We start from the raw sequence: 25,992 nt of genomic DNA on the forward strand, positions 1-25,992 counted from the left end.
TTTACAGGAAAATACATAACATAGTACAAATGACTCAGTTTTGAATAAAATAAAGAAAGCATATTTTCTTTTCTTTTTGAAAAGAAATGGGTTTTTTCCTGTCCTTTCATCTCTTTAGCTGTGAGTCTGCATCTTGACAGGTGTGCAGCAAAGAAGAATCAACTTCTCTGTCCCTGGAGAATTCACCTGTTCCTTTATAGGCTGGCGAGTCATAAACATGAGAGAGCCTCATAAAAGCCTCTGGTTTTTTTTCTTCAAAACAGCTATTATTTTCTTCCAGCAGCTCGGAGTTAAAATGGCCAGCCAAAAATTGTGGCTATTGTACATAGGATTATTTCTCTTCATACTGGAGCATGCAGCAACTTCAGATCCTCCAACCAAACCGGAGGAAGAATGCCGACTCCTAGGGAAATTTGATTTACGTGGCTATGTAGAAGCTGAAGAAGCAATGCATGTTATAGGAGGCATGTTCCCTATACATTTCAGGACCATCCTTGAGGAAGATCCAACAAGTACACCTCCAAATTCACCAAAATGTGAGGGGTAAGGTACTTCTTCTTTTACTATTATTTGGGGAAAATTATTATGTCAGACAAAGAGTGTTGTTCTCAGTCAGAAATGACAGCAGTTTGTTGTCACAGCCCAAGACAAATAATGATACTTAAGAGAAGTGAGGGAGGCAGGGCTGCTGTGGAAGTTAACGGGGTCCTAGGCAATAAACCCCTGGTCATGTAACTTTTCATACATTTTTAGATGCTCCATCCCTTCACCAGCTTCTTAATCAATATGTTCTGACTGCTTGGTGGTCTTCTATTTTCTCAATACATCCCACATCTCTTAATACCCATTTCTTTCTTGCAATTTCCAAGTAGGAATATTGACATTTTGACTTTCTTTTTGCTAACAATTAAAAGGTGACTGGATCGATGGTGGAGAGGGAAGGAGGAAAAGGGAAACCTCGTGCAGGCAGGACACTGGGCTTGCATCCAGTAGTCCATCCACCCTAGAAGAGGCACAGAGAAAGAGCCAGTTTTTAGATGTACAGTAGATACTTGTTTTCTTGGTCCTATTATCCTCTCTCTTCAAAGAAATTTGGAACAAAGTCTCCTGAACCCAACTCTTGGTGTTGGTATCACAGTGCACCTGGCAAGGCCTACTTCAAACACTATCTTTGAATGCCCCCAAGATATTCTTCATCTCATTTCCAAGCAAGAGTGAGACAGCCTTAACTTGTATTTAGTTGTTCTGATCCTAATGCTATCAGCTGTGATTTTCCTTTTTATACCAACAATGTTCAAAAGTAACCTCAAGATTTGTAAAATCATTATGCTTTGTCATCCATTACCTTGCAGGGAAGTCAATGACTTTAGGATGTTGAAACAGAGTTAATTTATGAACAGGTTGTGGACCAACAGTTAGGATAGCAAAATTCATACTGATATAATTTTAAGGTGACTGAAAGAGGGAAGGGATGCTTCAACTCTGCAGTGGGGAAAAGGTAAAAGAAACATCATTGGAAGGGATGTTTTGCTTTCTGAGAGAGCTCACCAAATACTCTTGGAATATACCAATACTTCATGAGAGCCAAGTTTATATAAGTGACTTATGAGAGACTAGATAATATTCAAATAGCATAGAAACAATTGTAAACCAACATTTGACATAGGAAAAGAATGCAGGTTTGATTGAGATTGAATGACTTGTGCTGATGTGGTTATAGGAACGACTTATGGGGCCTGGGGGTGGGGGAAATGGACTCCTTTATCTATAGGATAGGAATGGATAACTAGAGCTCCCAGGCCTGCTTGGAATCTTCAAACTACTTTTGTGGCTCCCTGGGATGTTTGCAATGCAGGAACCAGAAGGTCAAAAAGGTACTGCCATGCAATGCCATCTTGAGTTTTTTATATATATATTCCCACTTCCCTTCAGATGCCCCAGATGGCTATCCCTCAACTGCACTGCTGAATTTCACTGACATGTTTGCTGAAATCTGGCAGCATGTGATTTCTTTATAGTTTGTTAAAATAGCTTTAGCACTGTTTACAGATGGAAACTTCACCTTCTTTGTATTAAGGAATAATTAGAAAAACCCAAACAGAGACAGAGTCCGGTTTACTTTGCCTCATTGTCTCTCCCAAACTATTAATTGTAATGTCTATGTACCAAATATTGTCCAACTGTCAGAATACTGTTTAAAATCAGATATAAAGTCTTTCTCTCCCCCCCTCTCTCTCTCCTTCTGTGTGTGTGTGTGTGTGTCTGTCTGTCTGTCTGTCTGTCTCTCCTCCTCCCTCCCTCCTTCCACCTCTGTATTAAGAAAGGTAACCCTCCTCTGAAGTGACATAGTCTGTCCATAATACCCACAGTTTCACTGCACAGCATTAGAGCATATTCAAATTTGTCATAAGTGGAAAGATTCACTGAATTGCAAAACTAAAGTTAAATTTTTTAAAACTTTGTCTTCCTTCCAAGAACCTGGTTAACCATAGTTGTAATAGCTAACATACAGAGAATTATAACTGGGTATGCCCACAATTTATCTGTCAAAGTTTCTTTAAATGTATTATATCTCAATGTAGAAAGGATACGAACAAAAATTTCCTAAACTTCTCTGAGGAGCCCAATAGTTCCTAGACATTTTTTTCTCTGTTAATAGTTTCAAAGTCAGAAGAAACATCTAACATTCCTTTAAGCCCAAAGTCACCGAACAGGCAACGTAAGAGTCTATGATTCTCTGTTCCAAATTTATTATATATTGTCCCATTTTTATTTTATTTTTTAATCATCGTTTTGTAAATTTTGGTGATATTAACAACTAGTCCCTGTAAAATACTTCTGTAATAGATTCAAGGTCCCTGGAATTTGAGAGGCCACGAGAATATTGAGTCAAGCAATGTACATAGCGAGTATTTCAGCTGTATGTGTTGCCATTCAACCTTTGAAGTAAATTACACTCCTTTTGTAAAATCTCAAACATTTTAAACTTATCATTATGTAAGACTTAGTTACATAGAATGATCCCACTGTGAGCCCATGTTTTCCAGATAAAAAAGTAATACCAGCCATTTTTAAATAAGAATTGCTCAACAACGTCAGTTTCTCATGAAAATAAAGTATCAACTTGAATTTTCTGTCCAGTAAGATCTAGATATGTCTGACAGCCTTTGATGCTGGAAAAGTAATAAAATTCCTACAGATACACATGTTAGAACAAAGAACTTGCTGTTAAATAGTAACTCTCAAATTAATCTAATAATGGTAACTAATCAATTTATTTTCCATTCCAGTGCATGTTGAGGTAAATAAATAAGCCCAAAGTTGTCAAGAGAATTAAAAGTAATATTTCCATAATAGAGCTGTATCTTTAAGTGAGATCACGGGCATTTGCTTCCTCCAGTATCAAATTTAACCATTAACTTATCAACCTGTTTAAAGTACGTGAGTGAAACCATTGTAGACATTGATTTCAAAGTGCATATCTGTGTGCTTGCTATGTACATTTTTCAGCTAACTGTGTGCTTGCTATGTACATTTTTCCCCACAAACCTATGGGGTATTTTCATCCATCCCTTAATCTCTTTCATCTGGGTGGGAGCTTTGAAATATTTCATCTAGGCCTAGGGTCTTCTCCTAGGTATAATAATTTAATAATTTAAATCTTAAATAATATTTAATAGCTTCTGGACAATATACAAAACTTAATTTATTCCCTATAAACATCAGAATGTGATTGATTGACATAATACTTGTATATTCAAAACATTTATCATATAACTGCACCACTTCTGTAATTTTAAGTAAAAGTGTTGGATAATATATATATAAATAACTGCATATAACAACATAAGCCACCACGGTTGCTTTGGATAGTGAGATGGATGGCATATACATTTAATAAATAAATAAAGATCTGATATTTAAATTTAGATGAGCAAATTTCTTAATTAATAAATTAATTTCATGTTTGTCTTACCAACCATACCAAGAGTTCTAATACCAAATTAAGCAGTACAGAAGCAAAGGGACATACTTGATGGTTTTATGTCAGGGGTATAAAACTCACAGTGTCATATTTTCATCACATGATGTATTGTGAATTCCCCCCCCCCTTTGCTAAACTGGGTGTGGGGGGAGTGGCCAGTGCTTGATGCATCCGGCCCACGGGCTGCAAGTTTGAAACCCGTTCTATGTTCTATTCTAATTGATAATACAATAATCCCATAGGCAATTACATGAACACAAGGATTAAGCTAATACATTGATGGTGGTTGTCTTTAAAGCCTTTCATGGCTTGAGGCCTAGTTACTGATAGGACCATCTCCCCCAAGTGTGTTGCCAATGTTTGGAGACCTCTGATCTATACTGTTAGATCCAGCTGGAGAGGCACCAGTTGTTGGCGATGAGAAAAAGCCATGCTGTGGGACTCAGGAAAAGAGCCTTTTTGCCTTCCTACCCATCTTCCAGAATATCACCCATCCTGGAATTAGGCTTGCCCCAACCCTGCTGGACTTTTATAAGACATTAAAAACCTGGGTTAGTCATCTATTCTGGGAATTTAATAGTGGGGGTTCATTTCATGATTTGAATGTGGAACATTATGAATGCTGTTGGCAATTATTCTAATTATTTTAAAAAAGTGTTATTTTTTATTTTATTCTTAATTGTTAGCCACCCAAAGACACCTATATGAAATGGGTAGCTATATAAACTTATTAGATTAGATTGTAGTATCTTTAACAGCCTTAAAGTATTTCTTTGCAACTTAAGAAAACAGGTAAAATTGACAACTGAACCAATTACCAAGGGAGATTGGGAGATCTTCTTCATTAGAGCCCTGGTGGTACAGTGGTTGGATGCAGAATTGCAGGCTAACTCTGCTGACTGCCAGCAGTTCAATCCTGAGCAGCTCAAGGTTGACTCAGCCTTCCATCCCTCTGAGGTTGGTAAAATGAGGACCCAGATTGTTGGGCGCAATATGTTGATTCTGTAAACTGCTTAGAAGGAGCTGTAAAGCACTGTGAAGCAGTATATAAGTGGTATTGCTATTGCGAGATATGTTCCATTTGTTCAAACCAAGACTAGACGACCATGCGGGCAGGTTCCTTTACTTAGAAAATTAAAATTAAGAATGCAAATTAGAGAATTGGATTTGATGGCTTAAATGACTCATTTCAATGCTATGAGTGGATTCCTATGGTATATTTAATTCAAATAAAAAATTAGAGGCTTCATTCCAATGGAGAAGAATATATGTAGCACAGGGTTAGTTGCAATCATAGTAAATTAATTTTTATCTTCTCTGTTTGGTTTGTCTATTTTCATGAAAATATTTATGATTTTACAATACTTTAACAGGGGGACTAACTCCCCTGCTTTATCTGGACTTGGTACTCTATGAGCTTGGTTGTTTTCTTGCAGATGTTTCATTATCCAAACTAAGTGATATCATCACCAAGGACCCCTCATTTCAACCCTGATCTACAAATATTCCTGGGGTGGGGACTTGAGCTCTAGTTTCTCCTGCAGGTGGACTTAGGGTTCCATCTGATACACAGGCTCGATAAACCAAGGCATAAAAGCCAAGCTCAGTACAGACAATTCAACCATGAGGTTTGCCATAGGCCAAAAGCAGATCATGAGACACCCTGGAACACCATGGTTGAAAGTGGAAAAGGCTAAGCAAACACCACATGCTCTTTGCCTGTCTCAGATGCCTAAATGACAATAACTAATGCTCTTTTTAATGCTGATAGGATATTTATATGATCTTTGCATGAATGACTCCAAAGATCGAGATCATTCTTCTAGTAACTGTGCAATCACAGAGAACTGTGCAGATTACTAGTAGATCCATTATTCATCCACACTCAGAAAATTGCACATGAATGTTAAGATGAAGTAAAAATGGTAATAAAGCTACTGAAAATGATAAAGCACCTAGAATGGCTGGAATAACAGTTGAAGAATTCAAAATTTATGAAGTTCAACTAGAGTCAGTGACTAATTCATTGTTATGACTCATTTAATACTCAAAGAAGAACCCGTCTGTATTAATATGAGCAATTATAATCCTTATTTTGATAAAAGGTAATAGTTACAGAGACATAAACTTTCTTGCTATCATTGGAAATGTCCTCATGAGAATCTCTGCTTCTGGAAACAGTGGGAACAAACAACTAGGAGTTATTTTCATCCAAACTGAAGATGTTGTGACCAGATTTTCATCAGCAGACAATCCATGGAAAAGAGAATTTGATAAGGAAAATAAACAGTCATTGTATTTATTGAATTTCGAAGAGCGTTCAACAGTTTATACTTGCCTGTTGTAGAATGCATTGCAAACTGCATGCATGCTTATAAAATTGTGGTCCTATTGCTAGAAACACAGCTGGTGCTATAATGAAGAAAGGTTTTGGTGGCAGACATGGAGTATCGTTAATTGGACAATGTAATTAGATATATTGGGTGAAACTAAGTTAAACACCTACAGTTGTCTTCAAGTTCTCTTACTTCTTACTTAGTATCTCATTGGTTATTGCGAGGAGCAGGACATACAACTTCATATGAACCTGGCTGGTCTACCTGGCGAATCTTGTTTTCATTTATAGTGTATAGCAGGGGTCTTCAAACTCTACAGCTTTAAGATTTTCTCCAATCCTCTTTTCATACAACCAATCGATTTTTGGCTTTAAAAGGTTGGGATGCAGTGGATACAAACCACAGTTGCCTGAATTTGGATGAAAATGAACTTTTAAAAGAGGCTAGAATCACATGAATATGGATAGAGGAAGACCATACAAGTTGTAGGCCCAACTTTCATAGTGCTTGGTCAACTAGCCTTTGCTTATCCAAGTAAACAGGAATCCAAAGAAAAACTTCTCAGAACCAGGCACAATTTATTTTAACTTCATTGTCTTTTGGAGTTTCTAGCAGCTGGGACTGTTAGCTAATCACAGGATATAGAGTAAGCAAAAAAATATGTTCATTGGGACTAATGTTATTCATCCCTTGTATCCTCTGGTGCTGAATTACCATTTCCAAAGTCAACTCTTTGCCTTGTATTGCCTTGCTGATTTCTGAATTCAAATGTTCACCACATAATAAAGTCAACTTTAAGTCTGGCTTATTTGGAACACAAGTGTAATATTAGAGTCACTGATTTTCTGTGAAAACTTCTCAAGGTGCAGTGTTTACAGAAAATAGGGAAGCTGTTAAAATATTCACAACATCCTTGAGAAATGACAATGACAAAAGGGAGTTGAAAAAAAATGGAGGACTCCATGTTTTCTATTTTGATTGAGAGAACCTACATGGAGATATTCCTCTTATTGCAAGCATGTTATTCATCAAGGGGAGCAAAGATTAGTATGTTTCCACAACATTAACATACATGGATTTGAACTAGATCATCTTTGACTGGTTGGGGACACTTCTTTTTCTTTTTTTCAAATGTAGTTTATAAATTAGGGCATAGTAATAAGATCTCATTTCATTTAATCTAATCCAATATGGGTGTCTATGGTAGGCAATTTTGGATGGCTTACATAAGAAGTAAACAATTAAAACTCACAAACACAGGCTGACCAGGCTACAACAAGTAGAACAATGGACAATACCAAGAGAGAGAGAGAGAGAGAAGTAAAACAGAACTTTACCCACATGAGTCTAGAAACAGAACTGGGTTTTAAGAGATTTCCAAAATCTCAGAAGAGTAGATACTGTCCAAATATCTGGAAGATGGCTTCTCCAGGGTAAAGTCAAAGAGACATTTCTTTGGTAAATTGAAATTCCTCAACTTATCTTTTCTTGCTTGATTAATATCTTGTTTAGCATTAGAGATCATCATACTAATACATTATTAAACTCTTTTGTAAAAATTATGGTAAACTAAAGATTGCATTTTGCACTCCTTATATTCATTTTAGAGAGGATCCTTCCACTTCAGTTTAGCATGGCCTATACATGCTCCATGCACAATTTCTTCTCCAGGCAAAGAGCAGGTGTTAAGGAGCTCAGTCCACCACAAAACTGGTTGTAAAAACAACATATTAAGGTTGTTCTCAAAACCAGTCACACCAGTGGTGAGATTCAATTTTTTTTACTACTGGTTCTGTGGGTGTGGCTTGGTGGGTGTGGCAGAAGAAGTATACTGCAAAATCTCCATTCCCTCCCTACTCCAGGGGGAAGGTTACCACCAGTTCTCCAAGTTACTCAAAATTTCCACTACCGGTTCTCCAGAACTGATCAGAACCTGCTGAATACCACCTCTGAGTCACACTCCCTGCCTGCAAGTTGACCCGTGAACTTTTATGAGCCATAGTGGCACAATGGTTAGAGTGCAGTGCTGCAGGCTACTTCTGCTGACTGCCAGCTGACTGGGTTAGTCATCTATTCTGGGAATTTAATAGTGGGGGTTCATTTCATGATTTGAATGTGGAACATTATGAATGCTGTTGGCAATTATTCTAATTATTTTAAAAAAGTGTTATTTTTTATTTTATTCTTAATTGTTAGCCACCCAAAGACACCTATATGAAATGGGTAGCTATATAAACTTATTAGATTAGATTGTAGTATCTTTAACAGCCTTAAAGTATTTCTTTGCAACTTAAGAAAACAGGTAAAATTGACAACTGAACCAATTACCAAGGGAGATTGGGAGATCTTCTTCATTAGAGCCCTGGTGGTACAGTGGTTGGATGCAGAATTGCAGGCTAACTCTGCTGACTGCCAGCAGTTCAAATCTCACCAGGCTCAAGGTTGACTCGGCCTTCTATCCTTCTGAGGTGGGTAAAATGAGGACCCGGATCATTGGGGGAAATATGCTGACTCTGTAAACCATTTAGAAAGGGCTGTTACGTGGTATATAAGTGCTATTGCTATTTTTGGTGTTGGCTAGCTTTTTGTGGACTCTAGTTTCTTGGAAATTGGGGGAGGAGGGGTGAGATGGAGAAGTTGCATCCCTACTGTGAGGAATGTGTGGGGAAACATTTTATCTCTTATCTTGCCCTATTTTTAAGGTCCTGGATTAAGAGTTATCTCATTTCCATCATTAGAGCTTCCCCTATTCCTAATACCTCCTGCTTAGAACTTAACAAAATATAAATCCCCATCCTTCCAATGCCACAGTCATAGAAATGTTCCACCTTTCAAAAGGTCCTAATTGCTGCTTGTTCATCTTAGTGGTTCACAGAGGGGTTTTACATATAAAAATGATGGAGTTTTACATATCAACTCAGGATTTTTAGTTTAAATGAGCCATCTGCACTGAAAATATGAGCTGGTCTTGTATAACTTGTGCCACAGTAATTTGTATTTTGTATGAAGTAGAGGTTGGGAGTTTTTTGTTACCACAAGACTGGAGGTTTCTGTGGGCATTTGTGGGGTGAAAACTCCCTAAGTAAACATCAATGGAAGCATTACAACATACTAAAACACTAAATGATTACGATTTAATTGGCGATTAACTGACTATACTTTTTAACAGCATTCCCAAATTTGAATTTCATTTTCTACCATTGCCCAAAGTTTTATGATTAAAGGTGGAAATATGATCTCCTCTTCACTCTCCCTGTTCAGAATTTTTCCTTCTTTGTGCTATCCTGAAAAGTGTAGGATAGCAGGCAATTCACAAATAATTGTGCTTTAAACAATGAAAGGCTCTCACAAATTCATTTTATTTTTAACATCCATGATAATCTGGCTGGAAAGAATATCACATGTTGAAATATACTGCCAGAAATATACATTCTCCAGGAAAAAATATATTAATATCTCTGTGTGGGTGTGTGAGCCTTTCCACTGAGATAATACTGGCAGTGTTTATTCAAGTTCTTTGATTTCTACAATAGTAGGAACTTGAATTGTGGTTGAAATATTTTATTTATGAAAAAGATTAAAAGGCAGAACTCTATATTCTGATTGGTGAATAATTGCCAGTGTTGTTTATAAGTTTCATTTTTTTCAGTCGGTGAACAGCAACAAATGTGTATATTGTTCAGAACTGAATGGAACGCTGAAATTACACATAAGACCAATGGTGGGATTCTAATTTTTTTGCTATCAGTTCTGTGGGCATGGCTTGGTGGGCATGGTGGGGGAAGGATACTGCAAAATCCTCATTCCCTCCCCTCTCCTGTGGGAAGGGTACTGCAAAATCCCATTCCCTCCTCACCCCACTAGCCTGCTTTCCAGCTCCGTTCTCCTATGCAGGGCAACAAAAGAAGATCAGCTGATCAGCTGGGACTCAGAAGGCAGATAGTAGATGGGGCGGGGCCAGTCAGAGGTGGTATTTGCCAGTTCTCCGAACTACTCAAAATTTCCACTACCGGTTCTCCAGGATTGGTCAGAACCTGCTGAATACCACTTCTGCATAAGACTTCCCCTTATACTTTATTGTACATGTTTTAATTTCCAAGCAAGAGCTCAGTTTTCTAATTTCAATGTACAAAATACAGACTTCTAACATTCCCAGTTTGATCCAAACTAGCAGAACTGTTGTCAGGGCATTTAAGAGACTGATTTATTGGTTTGTATTCCGCTGTTTCTCTGGAGGTGAAAGCCATCACAATAGCCCTCAAGAGTTTTGCTGTACCTTGTCACGTGTCACTTGTAACCTCCAAATATTTTTTCATTAGTATTTTTCGCTTTGCAATTCTAACCAAAATGTGGTTTAGACTAATACTTCATCACGTTCTTCCTTCAGTTTTTCAGTTTTCTTTCTACAAAGTAGGCTTTTACCTAGGCTACTTAAGAATTTGTGGTTGGGATACTTTGTCAAATTGATGGCCATCAGCAAAAGTACTAATTGCAAGACTGCCCTGCTTGTCACACAGTTTAACTCCACAACTTTTCTACAGCCAGCAAACATTTAGACATTGGAACGGCATGGAGGAAAGCAGATTGATTTATTCAAACAAATTACTGAAGGCAGTGCTGATATTAGTAGGGATGGTCATCTCAGAGAGGACAAACATATATGCTCAACCTATATTGGAAGGAAACTGCAGGAAAGTTAGACATCTATGTATGATGTTATCATTTGCCCAGTTCCTCTGATCCTTTTCCCTGCCCCCCCGCCCAAAAAAAAAGGCTAGGGAAGAAAACGTATAGAATCCCAATTCATTTCTGATGTTGTGTGTATGAAGGAAGACATTACAGGTAATCCTCAACTTACAACCATTTGTTTAGGGAGCATTCAAATTTACACCACCACTGAAAAAAGAGACATACAAGTCCTTACACTGAATCACAGAATCGACATGATTACATGATCAAAATTTAGTTGCTTGGCAACCGGCATGTATTTACAAGAGTTGTAGCATTCCAGGGTCAAGTGATTGCCAATTGTGAACTTCCCAACTGATTTCTAACAAGCAAAGTCAATGGGGGAAGTTAGATTTGCTTAATGACCATGTGATTCACTTAACAACTGCCATGCTTAGTAATAGAAATGCTGGACCTAAATGTGGTCATAAATCAAGCACAACCTGTATGCATCTTCTAAAACAGATTATCCAGATCATTAACATTTTGAAAGCTTCAAATTCATTCTAATTATAAAACAATTAGAAACCATTTCAAAATGTTTGGGTTTCAAATTGTGTAGCAATCTGCATTTTCCAATCTTATTGTAACATATAAAATTATCAAATAGCAAGTTAATTCCAAAAAATTTATGAATACTTATTGCTTCTACCTAAATTTATTCATGTGTAAGTTGTCTCAAAGATATTTCAAAGTAAAGATTCTGAACGTTTGCCTCTCCTTGTAAGTGTAGCTGAGCCTCCAAAAGTGGAACATTATTTACGAGCTGTTTTTTGCTACTTGTTTTCTTAATCAAAATTTATGGAATTGTGAGTTATAAGTATGGGCAAGATGTTTATTTATTAGATCCCTGCACACACATCTTTATTACTTTATAAAATCACCTAGCCAGCTTTCATACCTAAGGACTCATAGGCTCCTATTTCCTAGGCTTAAATCTTAACCACTACAGCAACTGGTTCCAAGCCCTTTGTGGCAATGGTGGGATTCAAAGATATTTTACCACAGGTTTGGTGGGTGTGGCTTGGTGGGCGTGCTTTGCGCACATGCACACACTTTGCACGTGCACCAAATGTGCACTTTGTGCAGGTACAGAAATGTTTGTGCAGGCGCAGAGGCATTCCAACTAATCTCCTGCAAGCCTGCACTTTCCCTGTTGCTTCATCAGCTGCCACGCGGCACTATCTGCTATGCCACGCAAAACAGTTTCACTTCAAAAGCAGGGAATAAAGATGAGTATGGGAGCTCAGGTGGGCAGGTGGGTCCAACAGCAGAGAGGCAGAGAGAACCGGTTTGGTCTCTGCTGCTTATCAGTGCTACCGGCTTGGCAGAACCAGGCTAAACCAGTAGAATACTACCACTGCTTTGTGGCGGAAATGGGCAAGATGCTACAGTGATGGCAATTCTATTAGCAACGTTTGTGTAAAGTTCAATTGTACTCAAGCCATCAAAATGCTAAAGTGAGACTTAAGATGAGGCTTGAGAAAAAAAAGGAAACAGCTTTTATTTGGCCAAGCAAAATAGCTGGGTGGACAATTCCACAACACACAGGCAGCAAGCATTCAAGGAAGAGCCACACCTCAGAAGAGTGTAGCAAACATCTTATACATTCATGTAACCAATCAGAGAAAGTAGCTTTTGACCCAACCCAGGGTAGTTCCTTGTTCTTTGTGTGTTCCTGCCCTTCTTATCTATTGAGCATAATGTTGCTGGCATCCGCGTAGCAAACAGAAGCAAGAAACAGAAGCAAGACAGCAGGAAGGAAGATAGCTGGAGTTAGACTGGTTTGTAATAACTATATCCCTTAATATGTTTACAATAGTTGTTTATGTATCTAATTTATATCTCCCCTGCTCCAGAAGCTCAGGATCTCCTAGGCCCCAAAATACCTTAATCATAACACCTCTCTGGCTCTGATGATGATGACAACAATAGCATTATTAGCAAGAATACTAGTGCTTAATTTATATGTCACCAATTATTTTATTTTATTGTCATTGCACCTTGGACAACAAAATCAAACACCATTTTCAGTGCACATCATGACCATGAAAATAAATACAAACACACATCCTTCACACTCCACACATTGAACCGAAAACGGCTAACACTGCACCAACACTGCACTATACAGCAGAATACAAAAGAGCTACTGCCCTGGGATAGAAGCTGTTTTTCAGCCTATTTGTGCTTGTTTTTATTATTTTGTACCGTCTGCCAGATGGTAATAGTTCAAAAAAAGGTGCCCAGGATGAGATGGATCTATGAGAATGTTTTGAACTTTCTTAAGGCAGCAGGAGCTATAAAGCTCTTCCAAAGAGGGGAGCGGGCAACCAATGATCTTCTGGGCAATGATATTAACCCTCTGGAGTGCTTTCCTATCTGCCACTGTGCAGTTGGCAAACCATACACAGGTGCAGTAAGTTAAGATACTCTCTATGGTGCAGCAGTAGAAGATCACCAGCAGTTTTTCATTCAGTTGTTGTTTTCTGAGAAGTCTCAGGTAGTATAATCTCTGCTGGGCCCTTTTGACCAGTGCTACAATGTGAGCACCCCAGGTCAGGTCCTCTTTTATGGTAACACCCAGAAACTTAAAACTGGCCACTTGCTCCACTCACTCTCCATTGATAAGCAAGGGCTGGATGTCTGATCTATTCCTTCTATAGTCCACTATAAGCTCCTTGGTCTTATTGGTGTTAAGGACCAAGTTATTGTCTCCACACCATGAAAGCAACTGGTCTATCTCATCTCAGTAGGCAGACTCATCCCCCCTGGAGATGAGTCCCATCACTGTTGTATCCTCTGCAAATTTAGTAATAGTATTACTAGTGTGAGTGGGAGTGAATGGTGTTAAATGCAGAACTAAATTCTACAAAAACCATCTTCACATAGCGCCCCCCCCACCGCTGTTCTAGATGAGTCATAGCAGTGTGAAGAGTGATGGCTATAGCGTTCTCTGTAGATCAATTTCTTCTGTATGCAAACTGGTATTTATCAAATATATGCGGAAGACCAGAAAAGATGTGCCGGCAGACCAATTTTTCAAAGCACTTCATGATGATAGAAGTGAGTGCCACTGGTGTGTAATCATTGAGGTTATTGATAGGGAACCTCTTTGGCAGTGGAACAATGGTGGAAGCCTTCAAACAAGATGGAATAGTGGACTGGGATAAAGACTGGTTGAAGATCCTAGTAAAGACTCCAGCCAACTGATCAACACAGTCTTTAAGCACTCAGCGAGAGATACCGTCAGGACTGGCAGCCTTTCTAGGGTCCAAAGCCCTCATAATGCTCCTTACCTCCTGTTCCTCCACAATGAGGTGGGGCTACAATTGGCTGGTGGTTGTATTTTATCTGTCTCTGATGTCTCCACTTCAAAGCGAGCAAAGAAATTATTCAGTTCCTCTCCCAATGAAGCATCCCCTTCAGCAGGGATGACATTGGTCAGTTGATAGTTGGTAATTTGTTGAATCCCTTGCCACACCTGCCTCATGTTATTGCTATAAAAATTATCCTCAATCTTTCTCTTATAATCAGTCTTGGCCTTCCGGATACCTTTCTCCAGATTAGCTCTGGCAACACAATATCTTGACCCATCACTGGACCTAAAGGCTTTGGTCCTGTCATGCAAGAGGCGCTGGACTTCTTTCTGATTGGGATAGATTCTAATATGTTTATCCACAGTGATAGTATCTGTGCAGTGTTTGATATAGCACAGAACAGTTACAGTGTGCTCCTCTAGGTCAGAGTGGTAAAAGATGACCCAGTTTGTGTTCTCAAAACAATCCTGAAGTTGTTAGGAAGCATCTTCTGGCCAAGATTTCACTGTCTTTATTATAGGCACAGCCTGCCTCCTAAGAGGGATGTATGCTGGTGCTAAAAGCAGTGACATATGGTCTGATTGTCCCAAATGTGGTAATCATATAACCTTATAGCCATGTTTGATGTTGGTATATACTTTGTCCAATATGTTTGCTCTTCTAGTAGCACACTTAACATGCTGATAGAATTTAGGGAGCACTGCTTTTAAATCAGCTTGATTAAAGTTCCCCACTATGATATGCACATCATCAGGATACTTATTCTGCTGATTACTAACAAAGTTATACAAGAATCCCAAAGCTATGATAGTATTGGCATCAGGTGGGATATAGACTGCAGTAATCAAAATGATGCTGAATTCCCGTGAAGATATATGGGTCTACATTTAAGAGTCATATACTCCAGATCCATGGAGCAGTGGCTGTCTACAGTCTTTGTATTGATACACCAGTTTTTGTTCACATAAAGGCTTAAACCTCCCCCTTTGCTCTTGCCAGAATCTCTACTCCTGTCCTGCTGGTGAGCTATGTAGCTTTCCAGCTCAATAGCTGCACTTGGAATGAGTGAATGAAGCCAAGTTTCTGTGATTAGCAAAACACAGCAGTTCTTGATGAATGTAGTCTTTGCAATCTGTAGCCTTAATTCATCAATTTTGTTAGTCAGAGATCTTGCATTGGTAAGAAATATACTTGGGATTGAAGGCTTGTGTGGAAACTTACTTAGCCTAAAGAAAGCCCCAGTATGGCATCTTCTCTTCCTCTTCCTGTTCCTCTTTCTCCACCTCTTCCTCCTTCCTACAGGGATAGTGATCCATGGCTCCCCCAGGGTCCTCACTGCCTCCTTCAGTATGTTATGAGAATGTATAAAATCGTCCGTAATAGCTTTTTCAGTCCAATTTGTAGCAAGGGTTGCTAACTATAGATGACCCTTGCCTCACAGGATTCAGTCAAGGAAAGAATCCAAAACACACCATACAGTGAAAGAAGGAGTGGCCAGCCGCAGCATCCATGTGCACAGCCATCTTGAAAACCGTTAAATTCCATTAAACTAATGGTGGCATACAAGCAGAGATTTTAAATAGCCACGGTTCAATATAGACATATGAAACATCTCCTAATGATAGTAATAGTGAGGAGGTGATTGAGGAAATAATAGTGATGATGTTTATAATTTCTATAATTATTTTCTGTCCCATTTCTGTCCCTTTCTTCCATCACAGCCATACCCATTTCGGGCAATGCACCCCAACATGATTTTAAAAGTTGACTGTGGCTTTGACAATGTGACTTAATGCAAGGCAAATGCTGTGCATTCTCATGTCAACCGTAGAAAAACATTCCTCACTCTTTTTGAGCCTGACCTGAGAACTTCTTAATGAGAGGTGCAAAGAACAGCCACACCGCTAAGTTTCCTTCGTGTTTTCCTTAATTGGAAAGAAATCATGATCTGCGGTAGGATTAATTACCTTCCGGAGTTTTCAAGCTGTGGGAGGTTAGAAGAAGAAAGACAAAGCACATACTACCAGCTGATATGAAATTAGAGGAGAAAAGCCCTGTAAGAGCGCCATTTGTTTTTTTCCCAACCCCAGCCCATCTACTTAAGCATTTTTGCATCCTGATTTATATGCACAGATACAAACGTGGCGTTTATTTATAATCACATTAAATAAAACTGAGAACATCTCTTCATACAAGGTAAAATTATGACCAGAAGGCTTGTTTCTTCATCTGCAGTTTTTGCTATTTTTCTTGTTGGTGAACAGTTTAAAACTTCTCCTGCTCTTTTTTTTAATGTAATTTAAATTGAACTTGAACCAGATAGTTCTTCACATAGCAGCTGCCTTCCAGGAGAGGACCATGGTTCACAATAACTCTAGCCACATAATTTTCATTATCTTCTTCACCATCATCATGATTTTCTTGCCCCCACCCCCCAAAGATAAAACAATTCTGAAAGCGATCATAATAGGAAATAGTTCCATCTGCATTGTGTCAGTGTTGCAGTGTCAGGGTTACAGGTTTTCCTGAAGTCATTTTTAAAAAATACTAGAAAATTTATATTTGTTACTATTCTAAATATTGCTTCATATAGATCTCTCGCAGATATACCTAAGTTTAATTAGTTATTTAATTTTTAAAATCTCACTTTTATTATTTTTATAAATAACTTAAGGTAGTGAACATATTTAATACTTCTTCCTTCTATTATTCTATGTTTACACTATATATTATAAATATAATTTTATATCAAAATATTATGTTATTATATTTATTATATATATCTTGCTCTAAAGTACATCCCAAGTACCAAAATTGTAAACATATTTACATATTCAGGAATTTGGGCATCTTCATTCTCATCTGTACAGAGAGGTATATTTTTTGTATGCAGGATATTCTTGGGCTGTATTATTTGTTTAAGAGCCAGTACATGTGTTTTGTTACATTGCAAAATTTTATTTCCATTACGTGACAAACATCTCTGGTATTACATCCAAGAAACTATTCTATTCTTGGATGTGGTCTGTCACATCAGCATAAGGTTTCTGATGAAAAAAATAGAGCAGCAAGACGTAAGGTCAATTATGTTAGAATGCAAATATAAAACATGATGTGATATAAAACTTTATATAATTTACTGTTTTGGATCTCTGATGTACGTTAATAACAATGCTAATCTCAGATGTAACCAAAATCCTAAATGATTTGACTGCTTGGATTATCACTGGGGTTTCGCAAAGATAAGCTAGCAAACCAAGATCACTGATTATTTTTACTATTGTTTTTTTTGGGGGGGGTATAAAATATATTAGTTTCAAGATTTTAAATTGCATTATGCTTCTTTTGGGATCCATGCTTATTTCTACCTGTTTCCCACAATAGATTGGTGGGAAACTACACCACAATTTTGTGACAATTGTGCTCACAAAATCTGATAGCATGATAAGGGGTGCAACAACAGGATGAGTTGAGGGGTTCCATAGAGCTATGGAGTTGCAATTTGCAATTTGCTCTCTCTTACCTGAATTTTATAGAGGTGGTATTTTCATACAAGAGTGAGGAACAAAATATTAAGGCATCTATTTCTCTTGTTAACTCTCTCAAAGCCCATGGAATCTTCAAAAGACCTCAGGAGGGTAAGCCACATAGTATCTCCAAGTTGTGGATGACTCAGTATAAGATATGAAGTTATAAAGAGGAGTCTTCATAAACAATATACTTGTTTATTTGAATAACATGTGATAAATACAGAGGGTATCATTTTGTCTTAACATACTAACATGAATGCATGCATTCAACCTCTTTTTACTCTGCAGGTTTAATTTTCGAGGCTACCGTTGGGTCAAAGCCATGATACATGCCATCAATGATATTAATGAAAGAAAAGATATTCTACCAAACATTACTCTTGGCTATCAAATCTATGACACATGCTTTACAATGTCCAAGACAGTGGAGAATTCTTTGGCGTTCCTCACCGGTCAAAATGAAACAACTCCTGTCTTCCGATGCAGTACCGGTGCTCCTTTATCCGCAATTATTGGAGCTGGTGGATCGACTCTTTCCATTGCTTCCTCGAGAATCCTTGGGCTTTACTATTTCCCTCAGGTACAATAAATCACATAAACATTATTTGTCCGGAGGATATGTCTGGTAGGAGAGCAGTGGAATCATAGATAGAATTATTCTTCTCCAACACCAGCCCGAACATTTTCACTTTGTGAACAATTTGAAAATGATTAGTTTTCCATAGAAAATGTTATTAATATATTAGAAAGCTACAGGGATCCCACTTCAGTTCCATAGTGCTTTCCCATCATTAGACCAAGGTTGATTCTAAAGAGTTCAGAACCAACGGCATTTGTTAATTCAGATGTTTTGCCTTTTACAAGGTAATAATAACAATAAGGCAAAGTAGATAGTAATAACGCAAAATCAGATTAAGATCTAATAGGCACTGCTATTATCTATCTATATAAAAGCGAAATACCATTCAAGCAGCATCATGAAATCTCTAAGAACCGTAAAGCCTACAAACTTGAAATTTGGCATGTTTGTTCCTCTTGGCCTCTATGTGCTCGCTAAGAAAGGATTTTTCGAAATGACCATCCGATCATTGGTATTTTTTAATACAGTAATTAACACACTCTGATGCTAAGGAGTTCTACTCTCCCTCCCCACTTGAAAAGAACTCTGCTCCAACTGCCAGTTGCCTCACATTCTGTTACCTTAGTAACTCCAAAGCCATTTGCACCACTCAGGTGACCTGAGGACACAGACAAACCTCCAAGTTGCCTCAACAACTTTAAAAGGATGCAAACTACACTTCCAAACAGGAAGCAACTTTGGCATCAAAGGTTGTAGCGTTTTTAATACCCACCATCCAGTCAGAGCTGAAGTAGTTCCTTGGATTGAGAAGAAAAACATCTTCAAGGAAAAAACAGAAAGCCCAGTTGTCTCCTGAAAAAAAAAAAAAACCACCTTTGGGACAATAGTTGGAGGATTATATTTTACAACAGTTTTGATAGATAGATAGATAGATAGATAGATAGATAGATAGATAGATAGATAGATAGATAGATAGATAGATAGATAGATAGATAGATAGATGGATGGATGGATGGATGGATGGATGGATGGATGGATGGATGGATGGATGGATGGATGGATGGATGGATGGGTGAGTGGATGGGTGAGTGGATGGGTGGGTGAGTGAGTGGATGGATGGATAGATAGATAGATAGATAGATAGATAGATAGGCAAGCAGGCAGACAGACAGACAGATAGATGATGGATAGGTGGAAAGGAATGGAAAGAAGAAAGGAGAAAGTAAAGGAAGGGAAGGGAAGGGAAGGGAAAGGGAAAGGGAAAGGGAAAGGGAAAGGAAAAAGGAAAGGAAAAAGGAAAGGAAAGGAAAAAAGAAAGGAAAAAGGGAAAAGGAAAGGAAAGGAAAGGAAAGGAGAAAACCCTTTCAGTCACTGACCACTACCAAGCCAATGGATTGTGAACCAAATTTCTCCTGCGTAGCCCGATCACATAGTTTCATTGCAAAGCCCAGGTATCCAGCTAGTATCTGATATAATTCAGATGTATCTATATCTGAAAGCTATCAAAACTGTTTCCCCATGTGTAATTAACTATGGTGCAAGTATATCCTGGCAACATATTTTACTCTCATGTTCTCCATGATATTGCCATCATTTTGTCCTTAGTAAGAAAGACAGATTTAACTGGGAGCAAACACCATGCATCATGCACAGCTCCGTTTGCACGAGTGGCGTGCATACATGCCTGCCACTCACTTAAATAGTTGCTGATTTATCTATACCCTGCTCCTGCACCCTCTGATATATTTGTTGACCCACTTAACAAAGCATAGGAAAACAGTCTGTAAGAAGCAGACTTGTAGTTAATCCAACTTTTTTGTCCATTTAGACTTAAATGGACTTAATTATTGTTTTTCTAGGAACTTGGGCATAGTATCATATTTCCTGCACTTTTTCACCTGATTTTTTTCAGTAGAAATGCTGAACTGATTCCTAAGCTAAGGATTTCTAGAAAAGGAAGTCTTTCCATGGAAGATGGGTTGATAGAATTAAGTGTGCTAAGAATCTAACCCAATAACTCCTAGCCCTTGAGATCACATATGATAGCTTGTGCAATCTGTTTATTCTTTCTCTTTATCCCTTTCTTAGGTTGGTTATGCTTCTTCTTCCTCACTTCTCACTGATAAATATCAGTTCCCAACTTATCTCCGTACTATTCCAAGCGATAAGGTACAGTCACGGGGGATGGCTGATTTAATTCACCATTTTGGTTGGAGATGGATTGGAACCATTGCTGCCGATGATGATTATGGGAAATATGGTGTCAAAGCTTTTAAAGAAGCTGTTGAGAACCTCTATACCTGCATTGCCTTCTCAGAAACAATTCCTAAAATATATAACAGGGAGAAGATCAAAGCAGTTGTTGAAATTGTAAAAGGCACCAATGCTACAGTTATTGTGGTTTACTCTTCTGATATTGACTTCCATCCGCTAGTTGAAGAGCTTTTGATTAGTAATATTACTGGCAAAACGTGGATAGCAAGTGAGGCATGGGTCACTTCTGCCTTAATTGCTAGACCTGAATATTTTCCACTTCTTGGTGGGGCAATTGGCTTTGGGATACGAAGGGGTGAAATTCCAGGCTTTCGGGACTTTCTTCTAAAAGTAGACCCAAATAAGGATTCCAATGATATGACAATCGAATTTTGGCAGTCAGCATTCAACTGTACCTGGCCTGGTGTCAACATATCATATAATACAGACAACCGGAAAAATGTAACTGGTCACGAGAACATTGTCGATTTTTCTTCAGATAAGTTATGCACTGGAAAGGAGAAACTTGAAGACCTTAACAATACATATTTGGATGTTTCAGAACTTAGAATAACATATAATGTCTACAAAGCAGTTTATGCTGTTGCTTATGGCCTCGACAAATTGCGCCTGTGTGAAACTGAGTCTGGCCCCTTTACTGCTGAGCCAAAATGTGCCACCATAGATGAGTTTGAGCCCTGGCAGGTATGTATAAATTTGGGGATAATAACTACAGATCCCACAAATGTTAAATCTGTGCAGAAAAATTATCCTGTTTTTTTCAGCTGGTTCTTACTCAATGTCATAAAAAGAATACTTTATTTTCTTCTGGAGATGGAAAATAAAGGAGGTAGGAGACCATAATAAAACAGCATTTTGATGTCCTAATGCAAACACCAGCCCTTTTCTATATGTCATGAAGTTGCATGTACCTGCAAAAGGGATGGAGCTTGCAGCACAATGTTGCTTTTGTTATTCTGACAAACATCATAGCAGCTGCGGATACCATTGTGAACTAATAAACATGTCATTACAAGGTTCAGTGATTCCAGATCTTGAAATACCTTGCCGAGATAAAATTGACTATCTCAAAAGCTAGTAGTAAGAGACCGGGTGAACATCTCTGAAATGATTTCAGAGCCAAGTCCGCACAATGAAAAAAGGCCTCTCCTGACTATTTCAGAGGGTGGTGAAAGTCAAAACAAAATGTTATTAAAATCATCACCAAAAACTGGGGTTCATATGGGTATATCTTTCCTTTTTACTACATATTGGAACATGTGTTTGGATTTGTCTTTCACTTCATGTGGTCGGTAGGTCCTGAGAATTTAAGTCAACCACTACAACTTTAAAAGCACAACTACAATGACGTGGGAAAATACCCGAACAAAGCTGAATGCCATACATACATACATACATACATACATACATACATTCTTAAGTTTTTGCAGGTACTTATATGTATGGCATTTAGCTTTGTTCGGGTATTTTCCCACGTCATTGTAGTTGTGCTTTTAAAGTTGTAGCAACGTTTCGACAGAATCTCATCTGCCATCATCAGGCTTCTATATAGTGTTCATCTGTGAGTCAGACTTTTACAGTGGTTTCAGATTTAAATTTGGGGCAGCCTATTGCTGTGCCAGAATGGTTTTTTCTTCATCCTGATTGGTTGGGAGTCTTGGCCTGTGTTTATTGGTCTTGGAGTTTGTTGTATTCTGCTTGATTGGTGTTTCTAATATCGTCTATCTGTTTTGTAGCATTTTTTTATCTTGATTGGCTGGCAACATTGTTTTTCCTGTATTGGAGGCTTTTAGTGAGGCTTGGCTTCAAGTAAACGGATGGCTATCATTTATTAGGAAGCTAGGTTTCATCTGGATGCCTGGTTGGGGTGTGTTTGAGCTGGAGGTATCAGGGGTGGTCTGTTTGTGCCCAGATGTTTGTTTGGCTTGTGATTGGAGATTTTTTTTGTTTGTGAGTGCAGGCTTCCAGATAATTGACAGTCTGGTGGGGTCATCTCTTCTACTCATGCTTTCAGGTCTTTTTTCAATCTCTATGGCTTCTCTGATAATTCTGTAGCTGGGGTTTTCTATAGTGGCTAGGGTTTGGGTGCCATTGAAGTTGATGCTATGATGTGTGGCTTTCATGTGTTGGACTAGTGAAGAAGTGTGTTCCAGCTTTTTGACTGCATTTTTGTGTTCATCCAGGCGGGTCTTCTAATGGACTGTCTGATGTATGTGGCAGGGCGTAATGCACAGGGGACTTCATATATGCCTTGGTTTTCCAGGTCAATTTTATCTTTGGGGTTTCTTAGGATGGCTGCTCTTTTTCTGTCTGTTTTGAAGGCAGTCTTGATGTGATGGCTGTGTAGTATCTTACTGATTTTGTCTGTAGTACCTCTTATGTAGGGCAGGACAGCTGTTCCATGGGTCTGTTTATCTTCTAGGTCTCCATTATGTCTCAGTGTGTTTTTGTGGATCAAGCCTGTGATTTTGCTTTTGTGGAAGCCGTTGACTGTCAGTACTTTAGTCAGGGTGCATAGTTCAGTCTTTATGTGTGTCTTATCTGCCAGGTGTTTGGTTCTGGCAATTAGTGTTTTGGCCACAGAGTTTATCTGTGCTGGGTGGTGTTGGGACTGGGCATTGAGGTGGCGGTTGGTGTGTGTTTTCTTCTGGTATATGGTGTGTCCTAGTGTGCCATCTTTTTTTTTTTTTTTTTTTGTAGATTAGTACATCTAGGAATGGTAGTTGTTTGTTTCCGTTTCCATAGTGAATTTGATTTTGGGGTGTGCTCTTTTGGTGTGTTAGGAAATTGTTTAGGTTTTCTTTTCCATGGGGCCAAATAACAAATGTGTCATCGATGTATCTTAACCATAGTTTGGGTTTGTGGGTGGCATTGGCTGGGCTCTGGATTCAAATTCTTCCATGAACAGGTTTGCAATAACGGGTGACAGTGGTGATCCCATAGGGGCTCCTTCAATTTGCTTGTATCTTTGTCCTTTGTATATGAAATATGTGTTGGTTAAGCAGTGTTCTGCTAGTTCCATGAGGTGTTTGGGTGGTTGGTATTTATTTTTGATGATTTCTAGGGTTTCTTTTATTGGGATTTGAGTGAATAGTGAAACCACATCGAAACCTACAAGCAGATCTTCTTGATCCACATGTAGATCTTTGATCATTTCCAAGGTGGTATGAGTTTTGTACATGTAAAACTGCTGCTTCAGCATGGAGCTGTAGGTGCTTTGCTAGGTATTTGGCTAGGTTTTGTAGTGGTGCTCCTCTGGAGCTGAATATGGGTCTGAGAGGTATGCCTTTTTATATAATGACGTGGGAAAATACCCGAACAGAGCTGAATACCAATCATATAAATACCCATGAAAACTTAAGAAAACACACACACACACACACACACACACACATATTATAAAGAACTATCTTCCTTATAGCAGTTAAAAATACATTCATATTTTATCCTTTCTCTAATCCTTTCTCTATCATACTTCCCCTCTTTCCAAAATCCACCTTTTCTAATAATCAAATACAAAAATCCCAAGTACACTTTGCTGTTTTCAGTAAAAAGTCCATAAAGGATTTTAGTCACTGACAAATGTAGATCTATCCTTTCAAAATTGGCACAAGTCAGTTTTGTCATCTATGCAAATTCTGTAAACTTCATCAACCATTGTAGGTATTTCAGAGTCTTCTTGTATGCATATAATAATCTTGCTATGTTAACCATGTACGAAAAGACTTATCCATAAGTCTTTTCTAGTTGTTTGTCCTTTAGCAAGAAAAGCTCTAGTTTCAGTAGAACATCAGCCTTTAAAGTTCTTTATATTAGTACTTATATTTGAACCCATAATTTTCTAGCATGATTACAAGTCCACCAAGAATGATAAAATGACCCTTCATATGTTCCACACTTCCAAAATAAATTTAAAGTATCCTATGATTTTTTTCTGCTGTCATATACCAACTGTAGGTCGTTTTATAAAAGTTTCTTAGAAATTGTAATGTGATGTAAATTTCAGTCCTTTCAATCACAGTGGAAGGATCTTCTAAGTGGTTTTCCTGCAGACCGTAACAACTGGACAGTTCACAATGGAAAAGGAGGTCTTCAGATAGTAAGGTCTTAAGCTGTTTAATGTTTTAACATCCTAAAGTGTGCATATAAACAATTGCTCAGCTGGTTCAGATCTCACTATAAGTACTATCGAGCAATTTATCCACTGTTTTTTTAATCAAATAAAACATTTTTTAAGGATAGTCTTGAAAGAGTATCCTTCTAGGATAGTCAAATAGGATATATCCTTTTCTCTCTCTACATGGGTCTGACTTTGAAGACCGCTTGGAAAGTAGTCCAGAATGTAGTAAAGTGCCCTGAAAGTAATCCAGAATGTAGTAAAGTGCCCTGAATCACTGGGAATTAGCTGTTCTTTAAATTTTGTAAGTTTGACACTCTTTGGGTCCTATCTGTTAAATATTATAATCTTTGTAAACCCAGGAGCCATGTCTTTTTTGTGTGACAACTGTCTTCTGACATAACATTCCTCTTGAGATTAACTACCCTTGTCCCTGCTGCTTTTTAAAAAAATGTATGAAAATCTCTTTCCTCAGGCGGTGGGCAATGGAATAATATGACCTGACTACTTAATTTGTTTCAGTCTTTATTAATGGTTGTGTTTTTTCCCCCTGGCATGGCTGTGTCTACATTGTTTAAAACTTTTGCTTATAATGTATTGTTTTAATCCTTGTAAGTAGCCCAGAGTTTTGTACACATATTGGCTGGAGAAACTGAACAAGCAAGCAAATCAACAAACAAATAACAATTGTGATAAACTTGGGGGGAAAAGACTTTTATTTTTAGAAGGGCACGATCTACAACAGGGCTGGCACACATATCTGTGGCCTAATAGGCATACAACACATAAATATTTTGTGAGACATAAAATCTGACAAGCTCTAATATCAATTTGGAATAAAACAAGATCACAAAACTGTATGGAAACTCCACGTTGGCTTTCCCCTTTAGAAGCTATATCATACCCAAACCTCTATAACCAAAAAAAAAAGGCAATTACATACAAAGATATCCTAACAGATGAAGGAAGACAAAAACAAAGACTTCAACTTATTCAACAGGGTTTGGAATGGTGGGCATATCTCCAAGTACAATCCAGATATAAAAGAGATAAAAAAGAATGGGGAATAAATTGCCAAGATACAATATTAGACAAAATACTATTAGGATCAGAAAAGAAACA

At 38.1% G+C, this 25,992-nt stretch overlaps 1 protein-coding gene across 1 annotated transcript in view; it reads left to right on the forward strand.

Moving 5' to 3' along the window:
- The first annotated feature begins 237 nt into the window (after positions 1–237).
- LOC113439712 (vomeronasal type-2 receptor 1-like) overlaps positions 238–25,992 on the forward strand; it is a 32,374-nt gene continuing 6,619 nt past the window's right edge. Inside the window, exons 1-3 of the mRNA XM_026705678.2 lie at positions 238–543; positions 18,188–18,479; positions 20,568–21,437. Of these exons, the coding sequence (XP_026561463.1) occupies positions 296–543; positions 18,188–18,479; positions 20,568–21,437 (1,410 nt within the window). The 5' untranslated portion in view covers positions 238–295. The remainder of the gene's footprint in view (positions 544–18,187; positions 18,480–20,567; positions 21,438–25,992) is intronic.

This window comes from Pseudonaja textilis, chromosome 4 (genome assembly GCF_049901715.1).
Source record: "Pseudonaja textilis isolate UNSWEBS1 chromosome 4, rPseTex1.2, whole genome shotgun sequence".
Classification (NCBI taxonomy): domain Eukaryota; kingdom Metazoa; phylum Chordata; class Lepidosauria; order Squamata; family Elapidae; genus Pseudonaja; species Pseudonaja textilis.